At 47.0% G+C, this 19234-nt stretch overlaps 1 protein-coding gene across 1 annotated transcript in view; it reads right to left on the reverse strand.

The window, feature by feature from the left end:
- Positions 1-19234, reverse strand: part of CLEC16A (C-type lectin domain family 16, member A) — a 239663-nt gene that overhangs the window by 178855 nt on the left and 41574 nt on the right. The window contains exons 5-10 of the mRNA XM_006867243.1: positions 18914-19019; positions 17311-17316; positions 16831-16954; positions 10379-10553; positions 8879-8932; positions 4374-4487 (exon numbers count right to left, since the gene is read on the reverse strand). Of these exons, the coding sequence (XP_006867305.1) occupies positions 4374-4487; positions 8879-8932; positions 10379-10553; positions 16831-16954; positions 17311-17316; positions 18914-19019 (579 nt within the window). The remainder of the gene's footprint in view (positions 1-4373; positions 4488-8878; positions 8933-10378; positions 10554-16830; positions 16955-17310; positions 17317-18913; positions 19020-19234) is intronic.

Below are 19234 nucleotides of genomic sequence, written 5' to 3' on the forward strand. Positions count from 1 at the left end.
TGTCGTATGAGTGTAGCAGGAACAGTCCCACAGTGTCGTATGAGTGTAGCAGGAACAGTCCCACGGTGTCGTATGAGTGTAGTCAGAATCAACTCGACGACATCCAAAAACAACTGTGAGCTGGCAGTGGCTGGGGAGACAGAGGAGCACATGTCTTGGCTGAAGAAGGCGACCTCTGCAAAGGTACCTGCAGAATCCTGTGCCCAATGGGGACCGAGACTTCTAACCACTCAAGAGGATTCAGAATTTCAGGCTTTTATGTTAAACTTCCTAAGTGTTGTTAGGTGACGTCAAGTCAGTTCCAGCTCATAGAGACACTCCGCACAAAAGACTGAAACCCCGCACAATTCTGCCTCATCTTCCCAATAAATGCTATGTTTGAGCCCATTCTTGTTACCGTAGTGTCAATCCATCTCTGAGGGTCTTCCTATTTTTCAGTGACCCTCCATTTTACCAAACATGATGTCCTTCTCCAGGGACACGTTCTTCCTAATAATATGTCCAAAGTATGAGAGAGGAAGTCTCAACATTCTGACTTCTGAGGAGCATTCGGGCTAGACTTCTTTCAAAACAGATTTTGTTTGTTCCGGCAGTCCATGGTACTTTCAATATTCATGTCCAACATCGTAAGTCAAAAGCATCAAGTCATCTACAGTCCAACTTTCTTATTCACTGTCCAACTTTCACGTGCATATGAGGTGACTGAAAATACTATGGCTCAGATCAGGCACATCTTACTGCTCAAAGTGACATTTTTGCTTTGTAACACCTTAAAGAGGTCTTTTCCAGCAGACCCCATATTTGGTTTATTGCTGCTAACTCCATGAGCACTGATTGTAGATCCATTTCTCACGATGCTAGATATTGATCTGGTGGCTCCATTATGGAAAGCATTGGACTAAGGACCACTCCACAGGGGAATGATGAGGCTTTCTCATGCTGCAAAGATGTGAAACCCTGTACAGGGTCACTATGATTCAGAAGTGACTCAACACTTAATAATGGTATTAACGTTTATTGATCCGGGTATGAGGGTTTTTCCTCTTTACATTGAGGTACAACCCATACCGAACACTGCACTCTTTGATCTTCATCAGTTAAGTTTGTCAAGCCCTCCTGGCTTCCAACAAGCAGGTTTGTGTCATCTGCGTATCACAGGTTAACGTGTTAATGAGTCTTCCTTCAATCCTGATGCCATGTTCTTCATATAATCCAGCTTCTCTGATTATCTGCTCATCATACAGAGTGAATAAGTATGAGGAAAGAGTACAGCCTTGGCGCATACCTTTCCTGATCTTAAATCGTTCAGTGACCTTTGATCCTGTTTGTGTCTTAGTCTATGTACAGGTTCTTCAGGAACACAATGAATTGTTCTGGAATTCCCATTCTTCGCAATGTTGTCCATAGATTGTTATAAGCTACACAGTCGAATGCCTTTGCATAGTTAATAAAGCACAAGTCAACTTCTTTCTGGTATTCTCTGCTTTCAGCCAAGAATGTTAAGTGTTGATAAGTCATATAATTTACTTTTCAGCACTATGAAGACCAACCCTAACTAACAGGTCTGAGGGTCAGGCTGCCACCTGTCAGACCCTTGTTAGGCCCTTTCATTTCTGCTTTGAACACTTTTGTTGAGACCATGTGGTTTCAATAGTTGGAAGGCATGCTGACATCAAGGGAGGACCTTTTTTGGGGGGAGAGGAGCTATGGACTTTGATACAATTATCTAGGAGACACATGTTCCAAGTGAACTCTAGTGGTCGGATGAGTGGGGCGAGGCCCATTTCTTCAGATTTGCACAGTTACACAAGTCTCTGTCAAGCAGCAGCACATACTGGGCCTGGGGGATAGCAGCTTCCCAAGCAAACTGAGAGGCTAGAAATGTTGGCGGGTGATATATGTTCCATGGATCACAAAAGGGTTAAACATATTTTCTTTCCATCCTCACCGTCTGAGTAGGGCTTCCACTTCATGTTCTCAAAGGGTGAAATACCGTACCCAACGTCACCCAGCAGGCGGGGTGCTTGCTCTCTGAGGGCCTGGCTCATTGGCCGGGCTGACAATGCAGGTCTCAACAACTTTCTTAAATCAGTTTTTGATGAATGAATGTGAAGGATGTAATGTCAACTCAGCAAAATACAAACACGGAATCAAGTCCACATTTTCCAGACTGTGCTGTGTCGTGAGATGGACCACTAAGGGAAGTCTTCACTTGTCACCGCTTGTCACTGCCTCTCAGTCACCCCAGGTTAAATCCTCTCACCCAAGACCACTCCTGCTCTTTATTTGTACGAGGGAGCTTCAAACGTTTGTGGAAAGGAGGAATAAAAAACTATGGCATTTAATGGTCAACCATTCAAGGTCAAAAGGGCAGCACTGACATAAAGACCAAACTTAGAAAGCTTGGTAAAGAGGAACCCCAGGGAGGTGTTAGCATAGCTGATGTTCCATGGAGGGGATCCAATCACTGAAATGAAACGAAGCGTGTGATTTTTGGAATGGAAATCTGATGATGAGCTCTGTAAGTCTTCACTCAACTCATAATAAAAAGCTAAAGCAAAGGAATAACTGAAATCTATCGTATATGTAGATACAGCACAAGGAATGCTGATCATATTCCATATTTGTTGGTGCTGCAGTTTAATGTTTACACATCTTAAATAAAATGGTTCATATTAAAATAAAAAAAGATGATGGAATTTTCCCCACAAACTTTTTGAAGACCCCTCTTAAATCTCATCAATGTCTGTCACTCCTAATAGACTGGTAAACTTGCTTGCTACAGAGATTTTTCATATTTTTGTAAATCCCAAGAATCAGCACAATGCCTGGCCCAAATAAAGAGATTAAGAAACACTTGCTGAATGATTCAATGAAGGGAGAAGCCAACAGGGGCCGTGTAAAGGCCCCATTCAAATCAGCTGACCCAAGACACCACCAAAAATGGCAGGAAGTTTCTGGGAACCTTTCAGGGACTCTAATGCTGTGATTCAAATCAAGATCCACTCCTTGGAAACCCTATACAGGGTCTCCATGTGTCGGAACTGACATGATGGCACTTAACAACAACATTTTCTTGCTGAATAACAACAAGGCCTGCCAAACCATTAAACCCCAAATAACCAGAAGGGCAGGGGCCTCTGGTAATTGTATTCGGGCCAGTAATTGCATTCCATGCTGGTTATCTCCAGCAACAGGATCACATTGCACCCACTTCTTCAGATTCAACAAGAGAGTCAATGCCCCAGGGGAGCCCAGCCCTCTCATCTCTGTGGGTTCTGCCCGAGAACCTGACTGCAGAGACAGAACACTCCTGAAACAGGCTTGTAAAAACACATTAAACTCATCTCAAATATGCCTGTTGAGTTCATGCTGCGGCAGGTACAATGGCAGACAAGATGTTCGACAGACAAGGTGCCCACCACAGGAGCTCAGCATGAGGAAGAGCTTGTGTAAGAGAAACTTAGGCTGTGGGGGTACAGGGCAGAAACACAAGAGGCTGGATGACCTGCAGCTAAGACACAATGTGGAATGCTAGGAAAGAAAACAAGAGAGACATGTGGGGCCTTAAGCTGGGCCAGTCTCCACAGACGTCATCAGACTGGCCAGCTTATATTTTCCTTTAAGTGAAGCCTGAAGGCTTCTGCAGACCTAAGCATGCTGTTTAGACCATAGATGTGTGCGAATATAAAAATTGAGATTTTACATCAAAATGCAGAGTCCCATCTTCTCTGGTAATGTAAGAAGACTTCCATATTCCTACAAAACAAGTGCTAGCCAGGGTAGAAGAGCTCACTGAAGAGGTGTCAAGAGTCCAGTTTGCCACAGTCTCCACCATTCCCTACTGCCTCACACAAACCAGCTTCATTCAGAGATGCCCCCTGCCCAACGTCTATGGATATGTGTGCCATTGGGTTTACAAAACACTTCCCCACAGATTCTTTCATTCTGTCCTGATACCAGTGTCTTTAAGCAACGCAAGGTAAAGCCCAGCGTGGTACAAGTTCATGTTCACATAGCATATGATCAGTCAAATCCATTATCACCAGCTGCTCCTCAGAAACCCTGTACAGGGACTCTGTACAGGCTCGCTATGAGTCGGATCCCAACTCGACGGCACTTAGCAACAAGCAACAACTCCTGGGTGTAAATCTCAACACTCTGAATCAAACCACGTCAAGTCTATGTCTACTCCTGGCAAGCCCAGAGTAGCACGGCGTCCCACAGGGTCTTTGGTGGCTGACCAGCTGATGCACCTTCCTTGCTGTGTGAGCAGAACGTTGGTATCTGATTTTAGAGAACAGCACATGCTAACCGAATGAGCCAAGGCTGCTCATGAAGGTCGAGAAACAGTCCCAAAGACGATCACTTACAGAACTTCTCTGAACGTCCTGCTCCATCTTGGTGTGCATCTCAGATGGGTCTCCATTGAGAATGACCTCAGCGAGCGAGTTTACCAGGGGTGCATGATGGATGATTAGGAAGACCTGGTGGAAAAAGCAGAGATGAGATTTGTATTAGAGTCTGCAATTTTTCAGCCTCTCCCTTCCTCAAGCTGAAACAACAGAGTTGGCTTACACATGTTCTGTCTTAAACAGCAATCACTGTGATACAAACTCCAAAGCACGGGCCACACTGAGAAGAAACAATCGCCACTGCTCCCTTCCTACAGACTGTTGCCCATTTGGCTGGCCACTCAGCACCGGAAGGAAACACATTAAAGTGAGACCATCCCTCATGGGTGGCTGAAGCCAAATCTGGCCAAAATGGAGCAACATAGGGAAGGAACAGCCAAACCAACACGTTCCTTCCTTTCCACAGGCATTTTTTATGTCAAATTTGATTATGATAAGACCAGGAGGCTCCGTCCCAAACTGCAGTTCTATGGGAAAGGGGTGGGCATTCCTGCTCCCATCTAGGACTTGGCAAAGGGTGGGTTCTCTGCATGCCATTGCGGGAATGGGCTCGGACCTCTTTGGCGACTTTCAGCACACTGAGTCTCATGGCAGCTATGAGAGGCATAAAACTAGGGGGAAGGTAAACCACAGGCACTAGCGGTCCATCCAGTCACACCGGGATGCAAAGTCAGAAGGCACCGGGCTGTCTGCTACACTGCCCTGTTGCCCAATACACAAGGACACGGCTACAGCAATCGGCAAGCAGACGTGGCCAGCAAAGCTGGCTCAGACACACCTGCTGTATTGTTGGAAAAGGGAAAGGCAGCAAGGGGCTGTTGTGTGCACTGCAGGATGTTTAGCAGCACCCCTGGCCTTTACCCACTAAATGCCAGAAATACCCTTTCCCGGGCTGTGTCAACACCGGTTGTCATCAGACATTGCCCAGTGCTCCCTGGGGCGGGGGGGGGAGGGAGACGGTAGTGAGAGTGTCCCTGAATGAAAATCACTGGCACAGAGCATCTCTGGAAGGACACAAGCGAAATGTCACTGCAATTATCTCTGGGGGAGCCCACAGGGTTGTTTCCGGGACCTGTCACTGTGGTTGTCTCTGGGGAACCAGTCACTGGGGCTTGTCTCTAGGGAGCCTATAATTATAGTTGTCTCTGGAAATCTGTCACTGGAATTATCTCTGGGGACCTGTCACTGTGGTTGTCTCTGGGGAGCATGTTACTGGGGATGTCTCTGGGAATCTGTCACTGGAATTATCTGGGGATCTCTCACTGTTGTTTGTCTTTGGAGAACCTGTCACTATGGTTGTCTCTGAGAAACCTGTCACTGGTGTTGTCTCTGGGGACCTGTCACTGTGGTTCTCTGGGGAACCTGTCACTGGTGTTGTCTCTGGGGACCTGTCACTGTGGTTCTCTGAGAAACCTGTCACTGGTGTTGTCTCTGGGAACCTGTCACTGTGGTTCTCTGGGGAACCTGTCACTGGTGTTGTCTCTGGGTTAGCTGCCACTAGTCTCTGAGAAGACAGACTAGCAGACTGACCAAGGTGGAAAGAAAACTTGATTTTCACATGTTTGAACATTTAACTTTAAAATAATTTTTAACAAAAAAAGAAAATCGATTTTGTTAATAAACAGTTCCGTCAGCAACTGGTAACACTGGTTGCCTCTATGGAGTGGGACACGGTGCCTGGGGACCTTGGTGAGAGGGAGGCTCTTCCCTGTATGTCATTGTGCAGGATTTCAAAAGGGTGAACACATGTTCAAATAACAAACACAAGCCCAGGGAAATAAAAAGGTACAGGCAGAACAGCCAAAGGTGGTGCCGACCCAACAAAAGCACACCTGTGTTTTAACTTCAGAGAAACGTTATCATAGGATGGAAAGAGGGACCCGCCCCCAGGGCTGTGGCCGACACTCAGAGTCAGCTCCTCTGAGGATGCAGAGGAATTACCACCATACTTCACCCAACAACAAAACCAAACCCCAAATCGCTGAGTTCATTTCTTCCACAAATGTTCACCATGCCTTCTTAAGTCACTTCTTATTTCTATTCCACCAGTGAGCACCTACTGAGGCCTAGCAGACAACAGCGAGTCGTGTCTGTGCGCATGTGCAGCGCTGGTCCAGTCACCGAGGGAGGGCCTGGTTACAGCGTGTCCCCTGGCACAGTGTTCAGGCCAAGCTGGCCACCCCATTCTTACGGCTGGGGCCGTCCAGTTTCAGTCGGGCAGCGTCACCTGTCCTGCTATCTCGCAGTGGCTACTGGGAAGTGTACTGCTTTGGCAGCTGTGCTTGTGACGTAGCTGTATGTATGTTGCACTTTCTACTGACACGCAGGGGCTTTCCAGCGTCGTGATTGCTTTCATATGACTCTTCTACCCCGAGTCTTTGTAACTCCCACCACACAACACTTTTTTCCTGATGGGTCTGGGTAAGAGATGGTGAGAGAAGATACGGACGGGCTTCTGAGACTCAACTGTGACTGTTAACAGGGCTAATTGTGATTATAAACACCTGTCCTCTAGCAGCGGTATAAAAAGAGCCATCTCACTCTAGACAAGGAAGAGCCACGAGTGCAGCACATCCTTTGGACCCCGAGCTCCTGTGTACTGAACTTCGGTGAGACCACAGGAGTAACAGAGGAGCAGCAACAGCAGAAGCAAGTGCCAGGGCCCAGCCCATGGAGCAAGGGCAGCTGAGTATCTCTGGGCAGGAGCCTTGCCTCCAGACACTTAAATGGGGAAGCTAGGTTTGCTGACCCAGGGAGCGGGAGTCGCGTGCCTTCAGACTGAGGCTTATGGTGGAGTGGTGTGTCCTGTGGGCATCCAGCAGAACCCTAAAGAAGCTCTGTAACACTGCCCAGGCAGAGAGAGGTCGCGGGCTTTCTGTTCACTTCCCTAATAAAGCGTGTAACTGTGAATACTGTCTAAGTTCCGGGTGGCCACTGCCACAAGCTAGTATACCCAGTATGAGTGGAACGTGCTGTGGGAGGAATGGCTGGGGTCATTTTTTACAGACTAAGAGGGTCGTTGAGGACAAAGGATTTACACCCAGATTTTGGTTTTCCTACACTTAGACAATGTTACAATTAAACTCAATAGAAATGTGGTGGGAGGGATGAAAGGCAGAGTTTTTACATTTAAAGGGGGACAATTTTACTGAAGTTTGTGGAATAGTGACTTACAAGGTATGATTTCAGGAAGATACTGAAACAATTACCTAAGTGCCTGAGTTCCTGGCCCTTCATGAAGAAAACAGGAAAATGCTTCCCAAAGAAAGGAAGGCTTGGCCCCTCTCCCCTCGAGTACAGCGGGGGTGGGTGGGGGGGCTGGCAGCTGAGCTCCTGGGAGGAGAGTCCTTGCCCCTGCAATGCTGAAGAGCTGAAAGGGTGCTGACGATACTGCCACAGGATTCATGTGGTCATACAGCTGACCAGGCCAGTCCTGCCAGACTCCCAGAATCCCACGCAGGGGATGCTGGAGGAATCGTCAGGAGTTAGCAGACAAAGCTGCCAGGAGAAGCGAGGGTTTGTGCCGGATTCTGCCGCACAGAGGGGCATTCAGACAGAGTGTTGAGTAAACAGCTCTAAGAGTGAGACTTGGGACTCAAAAGTGCCTAAGCCACACCAGGTCCTGGTCTTACCTACCCTCTGGAAGGAGCTCTCTCTTCTTGGGCCAACCGTAGACAGCCCCACCCAGGACTCAAACCAAGTCCAGAGATGGAGTTAGAAGGGTCTGCTCGGATCAAAGCAAATACATGCCTGTGCCGGTGCAGAAGTGGAAAGCAAACTCTGCTCCAACGTTTGAGTACTTGACAGTCTGGAGATGGTTCCAGAGTCTGGGCTGCTCATAATAAAAATATTTTTACAGTTATGCAACTAGGTCACCATGGAGTTTTTCCCTTTTTGTAAATATTGCATAATTATGAGAAGGAAGCACGCTTGTTTAAGTGGGGGAGGCAGACAAATTGGCTCAAGACACCCATTTGGAAGCTGAGGCTGCTACAAGATACCTTCCAGAAGGTAGTGTGGGAGCTAGAGCCACAAGAAGAGCCTTCAAAAGCAGCTGTGTCAGGACATCTGTCACACTGAGGGGCTGTGTGTCTGACCACTCAGCAAGCACAGGGTCCTGTGGTTTGGGGGCAGTTTCAAAATGCCGTGAATGACTCACACAGCCCACAACTCCAAGGTGCTTAGTTGGTGCACTCCCTCCTTGTTCTAGAAACCTCTGTCCCACTGACAAAATCAACTACATCTGTGCTGGGTTTGATGTATTTTTTCTTCTCTATTAACTTCCACTTGGGAAGATATGAGCTACCTCTAGCTGGTGTTCTTGAATATAGAACTGCCCTGTTTGTTTCGTGTTCTTTTCTTTTCCAGGTGGGGAGCACCATGACCTGGGAGGTTTCTGAGAGGCAGCGGTGTTCTAAGGAGCCTTCACCTGAGCTAGAGACACAGCTGAGGGACCAACGTACCTGGGAGAGAAGATAGAGAGAAACAGGAAGGCTGATTTTCGGGCGTTCTCCTCCCTGGGGAAGGTGGGAGAGAAAGAGAACAAGGACCACGTCATTCAAATGAGCCATACACACTACATGCCACCCAAAGCTCTGGAGAAGCAAGGGCTCCCTGCCCCCTTCTCCCTGGTCCCAGGAGGCCGTTTGTGTGCCAGTTGCTTTTCCACATGAGAACTCTCTCCTCATTAGTCACGGATTAAAGGCGGGGCCCAACAGAAGAATTAGACCCTTAAATTATTGAGAATGTTGAGTTCCCCCAGTTTGAGTGGCATAGGGGCCCCTGGGGGCCTGTTCTCAGGAATGGGCTTTCAAAGCATGAGGCCAGGAAAAGGCTTGGGTCACTCTGGCCTCATGTGCACTAGCTTTCAATGGGCCCCATCTCACACCAACCCTGTCGGGGAGCATTACGACCAGTATTTTGCAGCCTCATTTTGAAACAGGTTTAGGGAGGTTCATTGCCTTGTCCAAGGTCACATGGCTATGGGGGAGGGGTGGAGAAAAACACACACAAACTCACTGGCATATCAATTCCAACTCAGAGTAACCCTGCATAGGGTTTCAAGGGTCATCTTTCTGCCACTGATGGGCTTGAACCACCAACCTTGTGGTTAGCAGTCCAATCATACCCTACAGCACCACTGAGCAGGTACAATTTGAACACAGATCTGGGAACTCCAATTCTCCTGCTTTTTCACCCCGCCACCCCACCCCAGCTGCTTCTGGTCGATCTAATGAGGGCTGCAGTTCCCTTTTATTTAACTGTCTACAGATTCCTGTGAGAGTTCCCATGTCGATCTCCAAAAGGAAAATTACGCCCCCTGGGGATAGAGATGGGGAGGCAGAAGTCCCAGTAGAGGAAGGCAAGCTGCTGGCTCTGCCCTGCCCTCGTCTGGGAGCCCCGGCTGGCTTCCTCTGTCCCCCCACCCCATGCCCTAAGCCTGAGAGATGCTGGGCGGAAGCCACCCCTCCCTAAAGCGGCATTTCTCATACGGGGATCCCAAATCACCTAGGGGGGCAGGTGAAAAATGCAGCTTCCTGGTCCCAGCCCAGACTCACTGAGCCAGATGGAGGGGGCAGGGGTGGCAGGCCTGAGGGTCTGCATAGCACCCCTCAAGGACCCGAGGTCGGCTGAAGAGGGGACTCCCGCCCACTGCTCTGCATCTGTTCATGGGTGGGCAGGGCCATCCATTCCCCTCCCCCTGGAGACCAGTTTGTCTGGATCTTCTCCAAGTCAATGAGCTCTGGCAACGATCTGGAAAAGTGACTAGGGATGAATACACCTCAAAGGGAGGGGCACAGAAACCAAAAACCCAAACTCGGAGAGGTTTCCTATTTCCTCCTGATGTCAGTAACTGTCTTCTGTCATTCACACTCACACAACACTCTCCCTTTCCCCCTTTAGACGATGCCCTCAAGTCCACAGAAGCCCTGCGCCCAGCCCCATTGCAGCCCTGGACTCACTTTGTCCTGGTTCTCCAGCGAGTAGACGTACAGGGGCAGAAAGAGCCTGTTGAGCAGGTGGTCGGTGAGCACATCGTTGAGGAACTCACAGTTGATGATGAGGATGTCATTGAGATAGTGCAGGTGGTCCAGGTGTTCAGCCACGAGGTCACTCAGTTTACCCCGATTCCTGTGCCTGCAGGGAGAAGGTAAACTCGGTGGGAAGCCAAAGCCCAGGGCTCTCAGGCCATGGGGAGTACGTTCCATTCTCAAGCCAGCTGCCCTGGCCCCTACTGATGGGAAACAGAGAAGATGACAGTCCCCTGTAATTGATTTTAGGAGACTCCTGGGAGCCCCACATCTTAGTGAGGTCTCAGTATAGCTCAACAGGCCCACGGTCCCAAACAAACGGGCAAAACAGGGCACACGGCAGCTGCATGGCTCTCAGCAAGTCATTTCACAAGAGTAGCCACTAGCCAGTGTGGGAAGCTCCCCTGGCTCCCAAGATAAGCACTATTAATGGAGCAATAAATCCTTGCTAATTAAAATGCTCCCGAGGCGTTGTGAGGAGAACAGTAGGCCTCAGCAGCCGCATCCTTCCCATCAGCCAGCCCCAACCACACTTAGCGCACCGGCAAGGACAAGACACCCCCTGACCAGACGCCGGCCCAGAGCTTTCCGTCTCCTGGCAGCTCAGCTACAGCCTATGGGGTGGGCCCCTTGGGTGGACTCTATCTTAAACCCCAAAAGAATAGAACCCCCAAAATAGCCAGTGGTCACAATTGGAGAATCCCCAATGCATTATCTCTTAACAAAGAACAATCAACTGAAGGAGAGACCGTTTGTATTATTACTCTAAAGTAATTGTTGTTAAGTGCCTCGAGTCAGTTCCAATTCAGAGGGACCCTTTACAGGGTTTCCAAGGAGTGGCTGGTGGGTTTGAACCACCACCATTGCAGTTCCAACCAAAAATAATAAGTCAATACAAAATTCAAGAATAAAAAGTTTCCAATAACCCACTACTAACAGATAGCCCCTCGTCCACTTGTCTGTCAGTTTGTTATACTGTGGGGGCTTGTGAGTTGCTGTGATTCTGGAAGCTATGCCACAGGTATTTTAAATACCAGCAGAGTCACCCACGGTGGACAGGTTTCAGCTGAGCTTCCAGACAAAAGAGTAGGAAGGAGGAAAGACGGACTACTTCCAAATATTCTGTCACTGAACACCTTCTGAATAGCAGTGGAACACTGTCAGGACCAGAATACTGAATACTGAAACATGATGAAGAGCACCAGAATACTGCCAAATATACTGCCAGAAGATGAGCCCCTCAGGTTGAAAGGCACTCAAAATACAACTGAGGAAGAGCTGCCTCCCCAAAATAGAGCTGCCCATGATGGTGCGAATGAAGTAAAGCCCTCGGGACCTTCATTTGCTGATGGGGCACAACTCAAAATGAAGAGAAACAACTGTAAACATCCATTAATAATTGGAACATGGAATGTACGAAGTACGAATCCAGGAAAATTGGAAATTGTCGAATATGAACTCGAATACATAAACAATGATACCCTAGGCGTTAGTGAGCTGAAATGGTGGTACTGGCCTTTGTGAATCTGACAATTACATGGTTTACTACGCTGGGAATGATACATTGAAGAGGAATGGCACTGCATTCATCATCAAAAAGAACTTAAGATCTGTCATGAGGTACAATGCTGTCTGTGATAGGCTAATATGCATATGCCTACAGGGAAGACCAGTTAATACCACTATTATTCAAATTTATGCATCAACCAATGAAGTCAGTGATGAGTTAACTGAAGAATTATACCAACTTCTTCAGTATAAAATGATCAAACATGCAATCAAGATACACTGATCATTACTGGCAACTGGAATCCGAAGGTTGGAAACAAAGAGAAAGGATCAGTATTCTGAAAAAAAAAATGACCTTGCTTATGGAAACAATGCTGGAGATCACATAATAGATTCTGGAAGACCAATGACTTCTTCATCGCAAATACCTTTTTAAAATAATGCAAACTATACACTGACCTCATCAGATAGAATATGCAGAAATCAAACTGACTACATCTGTGGAAAGAGACGGTGGGAAGGCTCCATTTCATGAGTCAAAACAAGGCCAGAGGTAGACTGTGGAACAGACCATCAATTGCTCATATGCAAATTCAGGCTGAAGCTGAAGAAAATTAAAACAAGTCCACCAGAGCCAAAATATGACCTTGAATATATCCCACCTAAATTTACACATCATGTGAAGAACAGATTTGATGCATTAGACACTAAAGACCAAAGACCAGAAGAGTTGTGGGATGACATCAAGAACATCAGATAGGAAGAAAGCAAAAGTCATTGAGACGACAAGAAAGAAAGACCAAAATGGATGTCAGAAGAGACTCTGAAACTTGCTCTCCAGTCCAGCGATGGTAAAACAAATGGAAGAAGTGAGTAGGAACAAGAGCTGAGCAGAAAATTCCAAAGGTCAGCTTGAAAAGACAAAGTCCAATATTAAAACACAATGTTCAGAGACGTGGAGTTGGAAAACCAAAAGGGAAGAACACAATCAGCATTTCTCAAGCTGAGGGAACTGAAGGATTCTATGAGCAAAACACTGCACGATGCAGAAAGCATCCAAAGAAGATGAAGGCTGTTCTCCCAGGTAAACTATGACATAATTCACAATAAAAATTTAAAAATAAACTGATGTGGCAGACAAATACCTGGTGAAGTGACTGGAAGAGATCCATATATGTGCCCATTTAAAAGAGAGGTAACACAATGGAATGTGTAAATCACTGGACAATATCATTGATAGCCCATGCAAATAAAGTTTTACTAAAGATAACAAACATAAAACATGGCTGCAAGCAGACAGAGAACTTCCAGAGGTTCAAGCCGGATTCAGAAGACAATGTGGGACGAGTTATATGACTGCTGATGTTAGATGGACCTTGGCTGAAAGCAGAGAATACCAGAAGGATGTTTATCTGTGCTTTACTAAATATACAAAGGCTTTCAAATTGTGTGGATCATGACAAGCTATGAACAACATTGGGGAGAATGAGTATTCCAGGACACTTAATTGTGCTAACAAGGAACCTGTACATAGACCAAGAGGCAGTTGTTTGAATAGAACAAGGAAACATCAAATGTTTTAAAATTAGGAAAGGTGTGTACCAGGGATATATTCTTTCACCATACTTATTTAATCTGTATGCTGAGTAAATAATCCGAGAAACTGGATTATATGAAGAAGAACATGGCATCAAGATTGGAGGAAGACTTGTTAACAACCTGCAATATGCAGATGACACAACCTTGTCATCTTGCTGAAAGCAAAGAAGACTTAAAATACTTACACAGAAGATCAAAGACCACATAGCCTTCAGTATGGGTTGTACCCCAATGTAAAGAAAATAAAAATCCTCAGCACTGGACCAATAAACAATCTCCATATAAACGGAGAAAAGATTGAAGTTGTCAAAGACTTCATTTTGCTCAGATCAACCATTACCATTCATGGAAGCAGCAGCCAAGAAATCAAACAATGTAATGCATCAGACAAATCTGCAGTAGAAGGCCTCTTTCAAGTGTTCAAGAGCAAAGATGTTAGTTAGTTTGAGGACTAAGGTGCGCCTGACCCAAGCCATGGTATTTTCAATAACCTCATATGCATGTGAAAGTCAGACAATAAATAAGGAAGACTTAGAAGAATTGATGCATTTGAGTTATGGTGTTGGAGGAGAATATTGAAAGTACCATGGACTGCCAGAAGAATAAACAGATCTATGTTGGGAGAATGGAGTCCTGGTGTGGCGCTGTGAGTTAATGCGTCGGACTGCAAAGCCGTTTGAACTACATGGTCAGTGGTTCAAGCTCACCAGTTGTTCCTTGGAAACCCTATACAGGGTTGCTATGGGTTAGAACCAACTCGACGGCACTTAACAACAACAATGTTGGAAGAAGTGCAGCCAGAGTGCTCCTTGGAGGCCACGATGGCCAGACATCATCTCTCATACTTCGGATGTATTGTCAGGGGGGACCAATCCCTGGAGAAGGGTATCATGTTTGGTAAGGTGGAGGGTCAGAGAACAAGATGAAGACCCCCAGCAGGATGGACTGGCACAGCAGCAACAGATATGGGCTTAGTGGTAGCAGTGATTGGCTCAGGACCAGGCAGTGTTTTGTTCTGTTGTGTATAAGGTCACTGTGAGTGGTACCAACTCAATGGCACCCAACAACAACAACAAACAGATGCCCACAAAGGGCATACTGGTATTTTGAACCCTACAATTTGTTTTAATATTTTTATATTCCCTCCCTATACCAAAAAAAGGAGTCCTGGTGTGGCATTGTAGGATAAGCACAGGACCACAAGGTGGATTTGAACCACAAGGTCAGCAGTTCAAACTCACCCTTCGTTCTGTGGAAACCCTATACTGGGTCACTAGGAGTTGGAACCAACTCTATGGCACTTTAACAATAACATACCAAGAAAAAATAAACAAAAACCCATGCTCTCGAGTCGATTCCGACTCACCGTGACCGCATAGGACAGAGCAGAGCTGTCTCAGCAAGTTTCCAAGGCTGTGCTCTTCCTCCCATGGAGAGACTGCTGGGTTCTAACCACAGCCCAAAGCTGGGCCTGCTGCACCACAGGGCTCCCGGAACCAAATAGGAACTAGGGTTTCATTTCCCTTCCATTTGACTTTTGGTTCTTTCTGGAGCTGAATGCCTCAGCATGTCCCACAGCCACGGTCTTCGGTACCCTCACATTCTTATTGTTGCCAGAGACACCCCCCACCCGTCAGATCTGCCAGCTCTCTAGCCTTACTTCTCTCCCAGTACCAGGTGGAATCCTCTAGCCCCCTTTAGCATCTCCGGAAGACCCCTGCAGGTATGTTCTCACCACACCTGTGAAAAGCTGTCGCACTGGGACAGGATTTCTTAATCAGGGACCAGTTTATCCCCAAGAGGACACGGGCCAATGAACAGAACATTTCTAGTTACCACAACTGGGGATGGGGGTACTAGTGACACCTAATGGGGAGAGGCCAGGAATGCTGCTCCACATCCCGTAATACACAGGGCAGCTCCCTCCCCAGCACAGAATCTCAGCAGTGCCTTTGCTGAGAAATCCTGCTCTGGGGTTTCTACTTGTCACTCTGGGGACAAAATCATCACCTTAACTTTTTACTTTCTTTCTTTTTTTTTTTTTTTTTAACAAAGATAATGTATTGTGATATAATTCACATACCATAAAATGCACCCATTTCACAATGGACAATTCAATGATTTTTAATACAAAGGGGCTTCAAAAAGTGTGGAAAACAAGGTCCGCAGCCGCTCCTCTGAGACCCTACGCAGGGTCACTATGAATCAGGACTGACTCAATGGCACTAAACACCACCACCAAGCACAGGAACAACAGCAACCCTTAGTCCTACTATTTCCTGAGCAAAATGCATTTCCGTGTTGCTATTTTGTGCCGTCCAGTTAGGTCTGATTCACAGACATCCTATATAGGGTTTCTGGGAGTACATGGTGGGTTTGAACAGTTGACCATAGGGTTAGCAGTCCACTGCTGATCCTACAGAGCCACAATATTTCCTAACATCAACTTTTTTTCTCCTGCAGTCCTCAGGTGCAACTTCAAAAAAAAAAAAAAAATTTTTTTTAAGGCTGTCTTCTGCATGATATGATAGTTACTTCCATATTTAAGATACAATTCTCTTCTAAAAATATAAATGTTAAATGAAAAAATAAGTGTGCAAAACGGAATTGAAAGACAGTGGAATTTTTCTATGAACTTTTTGAACCCCTCTTTTATATTCAGAATTGGGCAACATCACCACAATGAATTCCCATCAGCCCTCACCTCATTAGGAGCTGCCCCCATTGCTCTCCTCCAGTCTCCCTCACGCTCTAGGCCACCACCAAGCTGCGTTCTGCGGACACAGACTTTCCTAGCCTGCACATGTCCTATGAATGGAAGCCTCTTTCACTCTGGATATTTTCCCGCCTGCCCATGTTCTAGCAGACTTCAGTACTCTTAACTGTTGTACCAGCTGCCTAGGACTGGGTCGGGTCGAGCTCACCGTCCACTTCACAGAAGAAAGATGCAGCTGTAAAGAAAGCCTTTATAGTTCTCCTTTATCCTATAGAGTCACTCGGAGTTAGGATAGACTCGACAACACCACGTGGCGTTGGGATGGTTTGAGCAAACGTACTGTCAATGCGTGTGTCCTACTGCCTGAGTTGATTCCAACTTTCTACTGCTTTACACAACAGGTAGGTGGAACCTTCTGGTGTTGAGCAGTCCACACTCTGCCTACACACAGGTAGCTAAGTCTTGAAGTATGTGTGCTTCCTCACTGAAAACGGCACCCTCCTTCACCACTCTGCTACCTACCCATTAAGCCCTCCCCGCCCCGGGGGGTGTCACTCACTCCTCATCTGTCTGCACACAGTTGTCCAGTTCGATCACGTGGCTCCCAATGAACCAAACCAAATTGGAGAAGTAGGGAACGGCAGTTTTATCTCTGATATAGTGCAGCATTGCCTGGTTATCCACTGAGAAAATGCACAGAAAAGGGAGAGGAAAAAAAAGGTCAAGCTACCAAAAATAATGTGGGATAGTTTAAAAACAAAACAAAAACCCACAAGGAAAGCGCCCTCTACCATCATCCTGAATCTTTTCTGTCTTTCCTGGAAATACTTTCAAATGTTTATCTTGTCCACACAAGTGTCTTTATCAAGGCAGTTCTGAGGGGCTACTTTTATAGTTAACACAACACATTATTTGGGCTACACATGAAGAGTGTACTAAAAAGCCTATGGTAAAAACTAGACCATTCTCTAGTGTGTTTCCCGTGTTTACAGATAAGAATTAAGTTCAGAAAGCAGAAAATCAGAGGTTAATAACTTACATGACACTGGATAAGCAACACGGGAATCATCATGGAAGGAAAGGCAAAACCAGACAACAGTTAACAGAATTAGGAACGGAGATGGCGAGAGAGTTGCTCAGAGGGCTAGAGAACTAGGGCAGGAAGCATCTAGACAGAGAGATACCAGTTAGGAGAGAGCAAGAAGAGGCAGAGGACGGGAGGCCGTGGAGCCTCGAGTGAACCGGACTTGTAAACTCAGGACTTTGGAGGGCTTGGCCGATGACGCTGTGTGAAGCTGGCAGACCCGGCACGTGAACTGGGGTGCTGGGGTATGGACCCCACAGGGACAGCTACCCGGCACCAGCTGACCGTGGCCCTGCAGGGCTGTGGGGTCAGGATAGCTAAATGGCCACATCTTCAGGTCAGAAATCCACATTCTTACACAAGACCCCCCATTAAAAAAATACTGGAAACTATACTTCCCCTGTCCCCTCCCCCGCCCCCCCCAAAAAACCCACGGAAGCCCATTTAGATCTGTCAGAAGGCCATACTTGGTCATCAGACCCTGAGTTGGTGAACTCTGGGTGGGCCTGAGAAAGACTCTCCATTGTAACGTGCTCCCAAAACTCAGCTAGGGTGAAACTCGTCCCCCACAATGGGATCCGATCCTCGAGTAATGACCTCCCCAACGTGGGATGGTCAGAGACCATGGTCTCTGAGGCTGTGGTGGCTCAGATCCAGCAGGGGCACCACAGTGAACAGGACCCCAGCACTGGGCACACAGCTTTCAAGACAATGTCGTGACGGCAACTCCTGTTTGGGAAACAAAAGCCAGCCTTTGTGCCCACACTGGCAGGGAAGCACGGAAGACTTTGCTCCTGGAGCCAATGTTTTGGGGATTAAGTTCCTCTCTGGAAAGACAGGAGTTCATTAGTGGGGACGTTGCAACCAGCGCAAAGTGCAATGTTGCCCCCTGCTGTTTGTAATATGAACTGCCTTAATATGCGTTGTTTTAAGTGCCATCAAGTAGGTTAAGACTCATAGTCAAGTTACCCCGTCTGTATAGGGTTCCAGAGGAGTGGCTGGTGGGTTTGAACTGCCAACCTGTGATTAGCAGTGATTATCCTACAGTGCCGCACCAGGACTCTAGCTATACTGAAGTATATTTTATAAGTCAAAATGCACTTAAACAATAACCCTGCTTCAATCTAATGACTATGAAACCTGTGAGAGCTGGAACTTGATGGGCCTGACCTTGTTTGTTTGCATCCCACAAGACTTCCACCTTTGATGGGGTGCCATCTTACCACTTTCCTATTGCTCGTCTCAGTGGGAATATTTGAGAGCTCCTTCTCTGACAGGTTTCAGCCAAACACGGCTTCCAGTTTTCTCAGGTTTTACCAGATAGCAAGGTCACTCCAAATCTCACAGGGGCCTCTCCTAGGAGCCCATGTCTTCTCTCAGCACTTAGAAGACTGTAACGCGCAGCTACCATGTGCACACACAGAAGTCAGTGGGACAAAAACCCATCGTAAGGGCCAAGGGCTACAGTCTTTTATGACAGTCACAGCTTCAAAGAAATCAGCTGCCTGGGTGTTTGCAGAGAAACAGACACACGGACACAGCCTGGATGGGAACTTACCTTTGTAGACGTTCAACGTTATGGTTCTCACAGCGATTCTAACCATGCTCTCGGGATGATTAAAAAATTTGATGGCTTCTGTGTACAGGGCAAAGTCGTTAGTGTGCTACAATACAAAAAGTATCAAAGACCAGTTACGAGTCCATAAGAGGGGGCCTGCCCGCCATCCCAGCCTGCTGAGTTCCATCAAAGGCCCTAAAGTGCTGTTGTGCACTGGGACCCAGGGGGAATGTGGGAGGGGAGCCTGAAGACCCCGGTTTGGAGGCAGGGCCAGGGGGAAAGCAGCAGGAATCCACAACAGAAGTGAAGAGGAATGGGTTC

This window comes from Chrysochloris asiatica, unplaced genomic scaffold (assembly GCF_000296735.1).
Source record: "Chrysochloris asiatica unplaced genomic scaffold, ChrAsi1.0 scaffold00102, whole genome shotgun sequence".
NCBI classification, from domain to species: Eukaryota; Metazoa; Chordata; class Mammalia; order Afrosoricida; family Chrysochloridae; genus Chrysochloris; species Chrysochloris asiatica.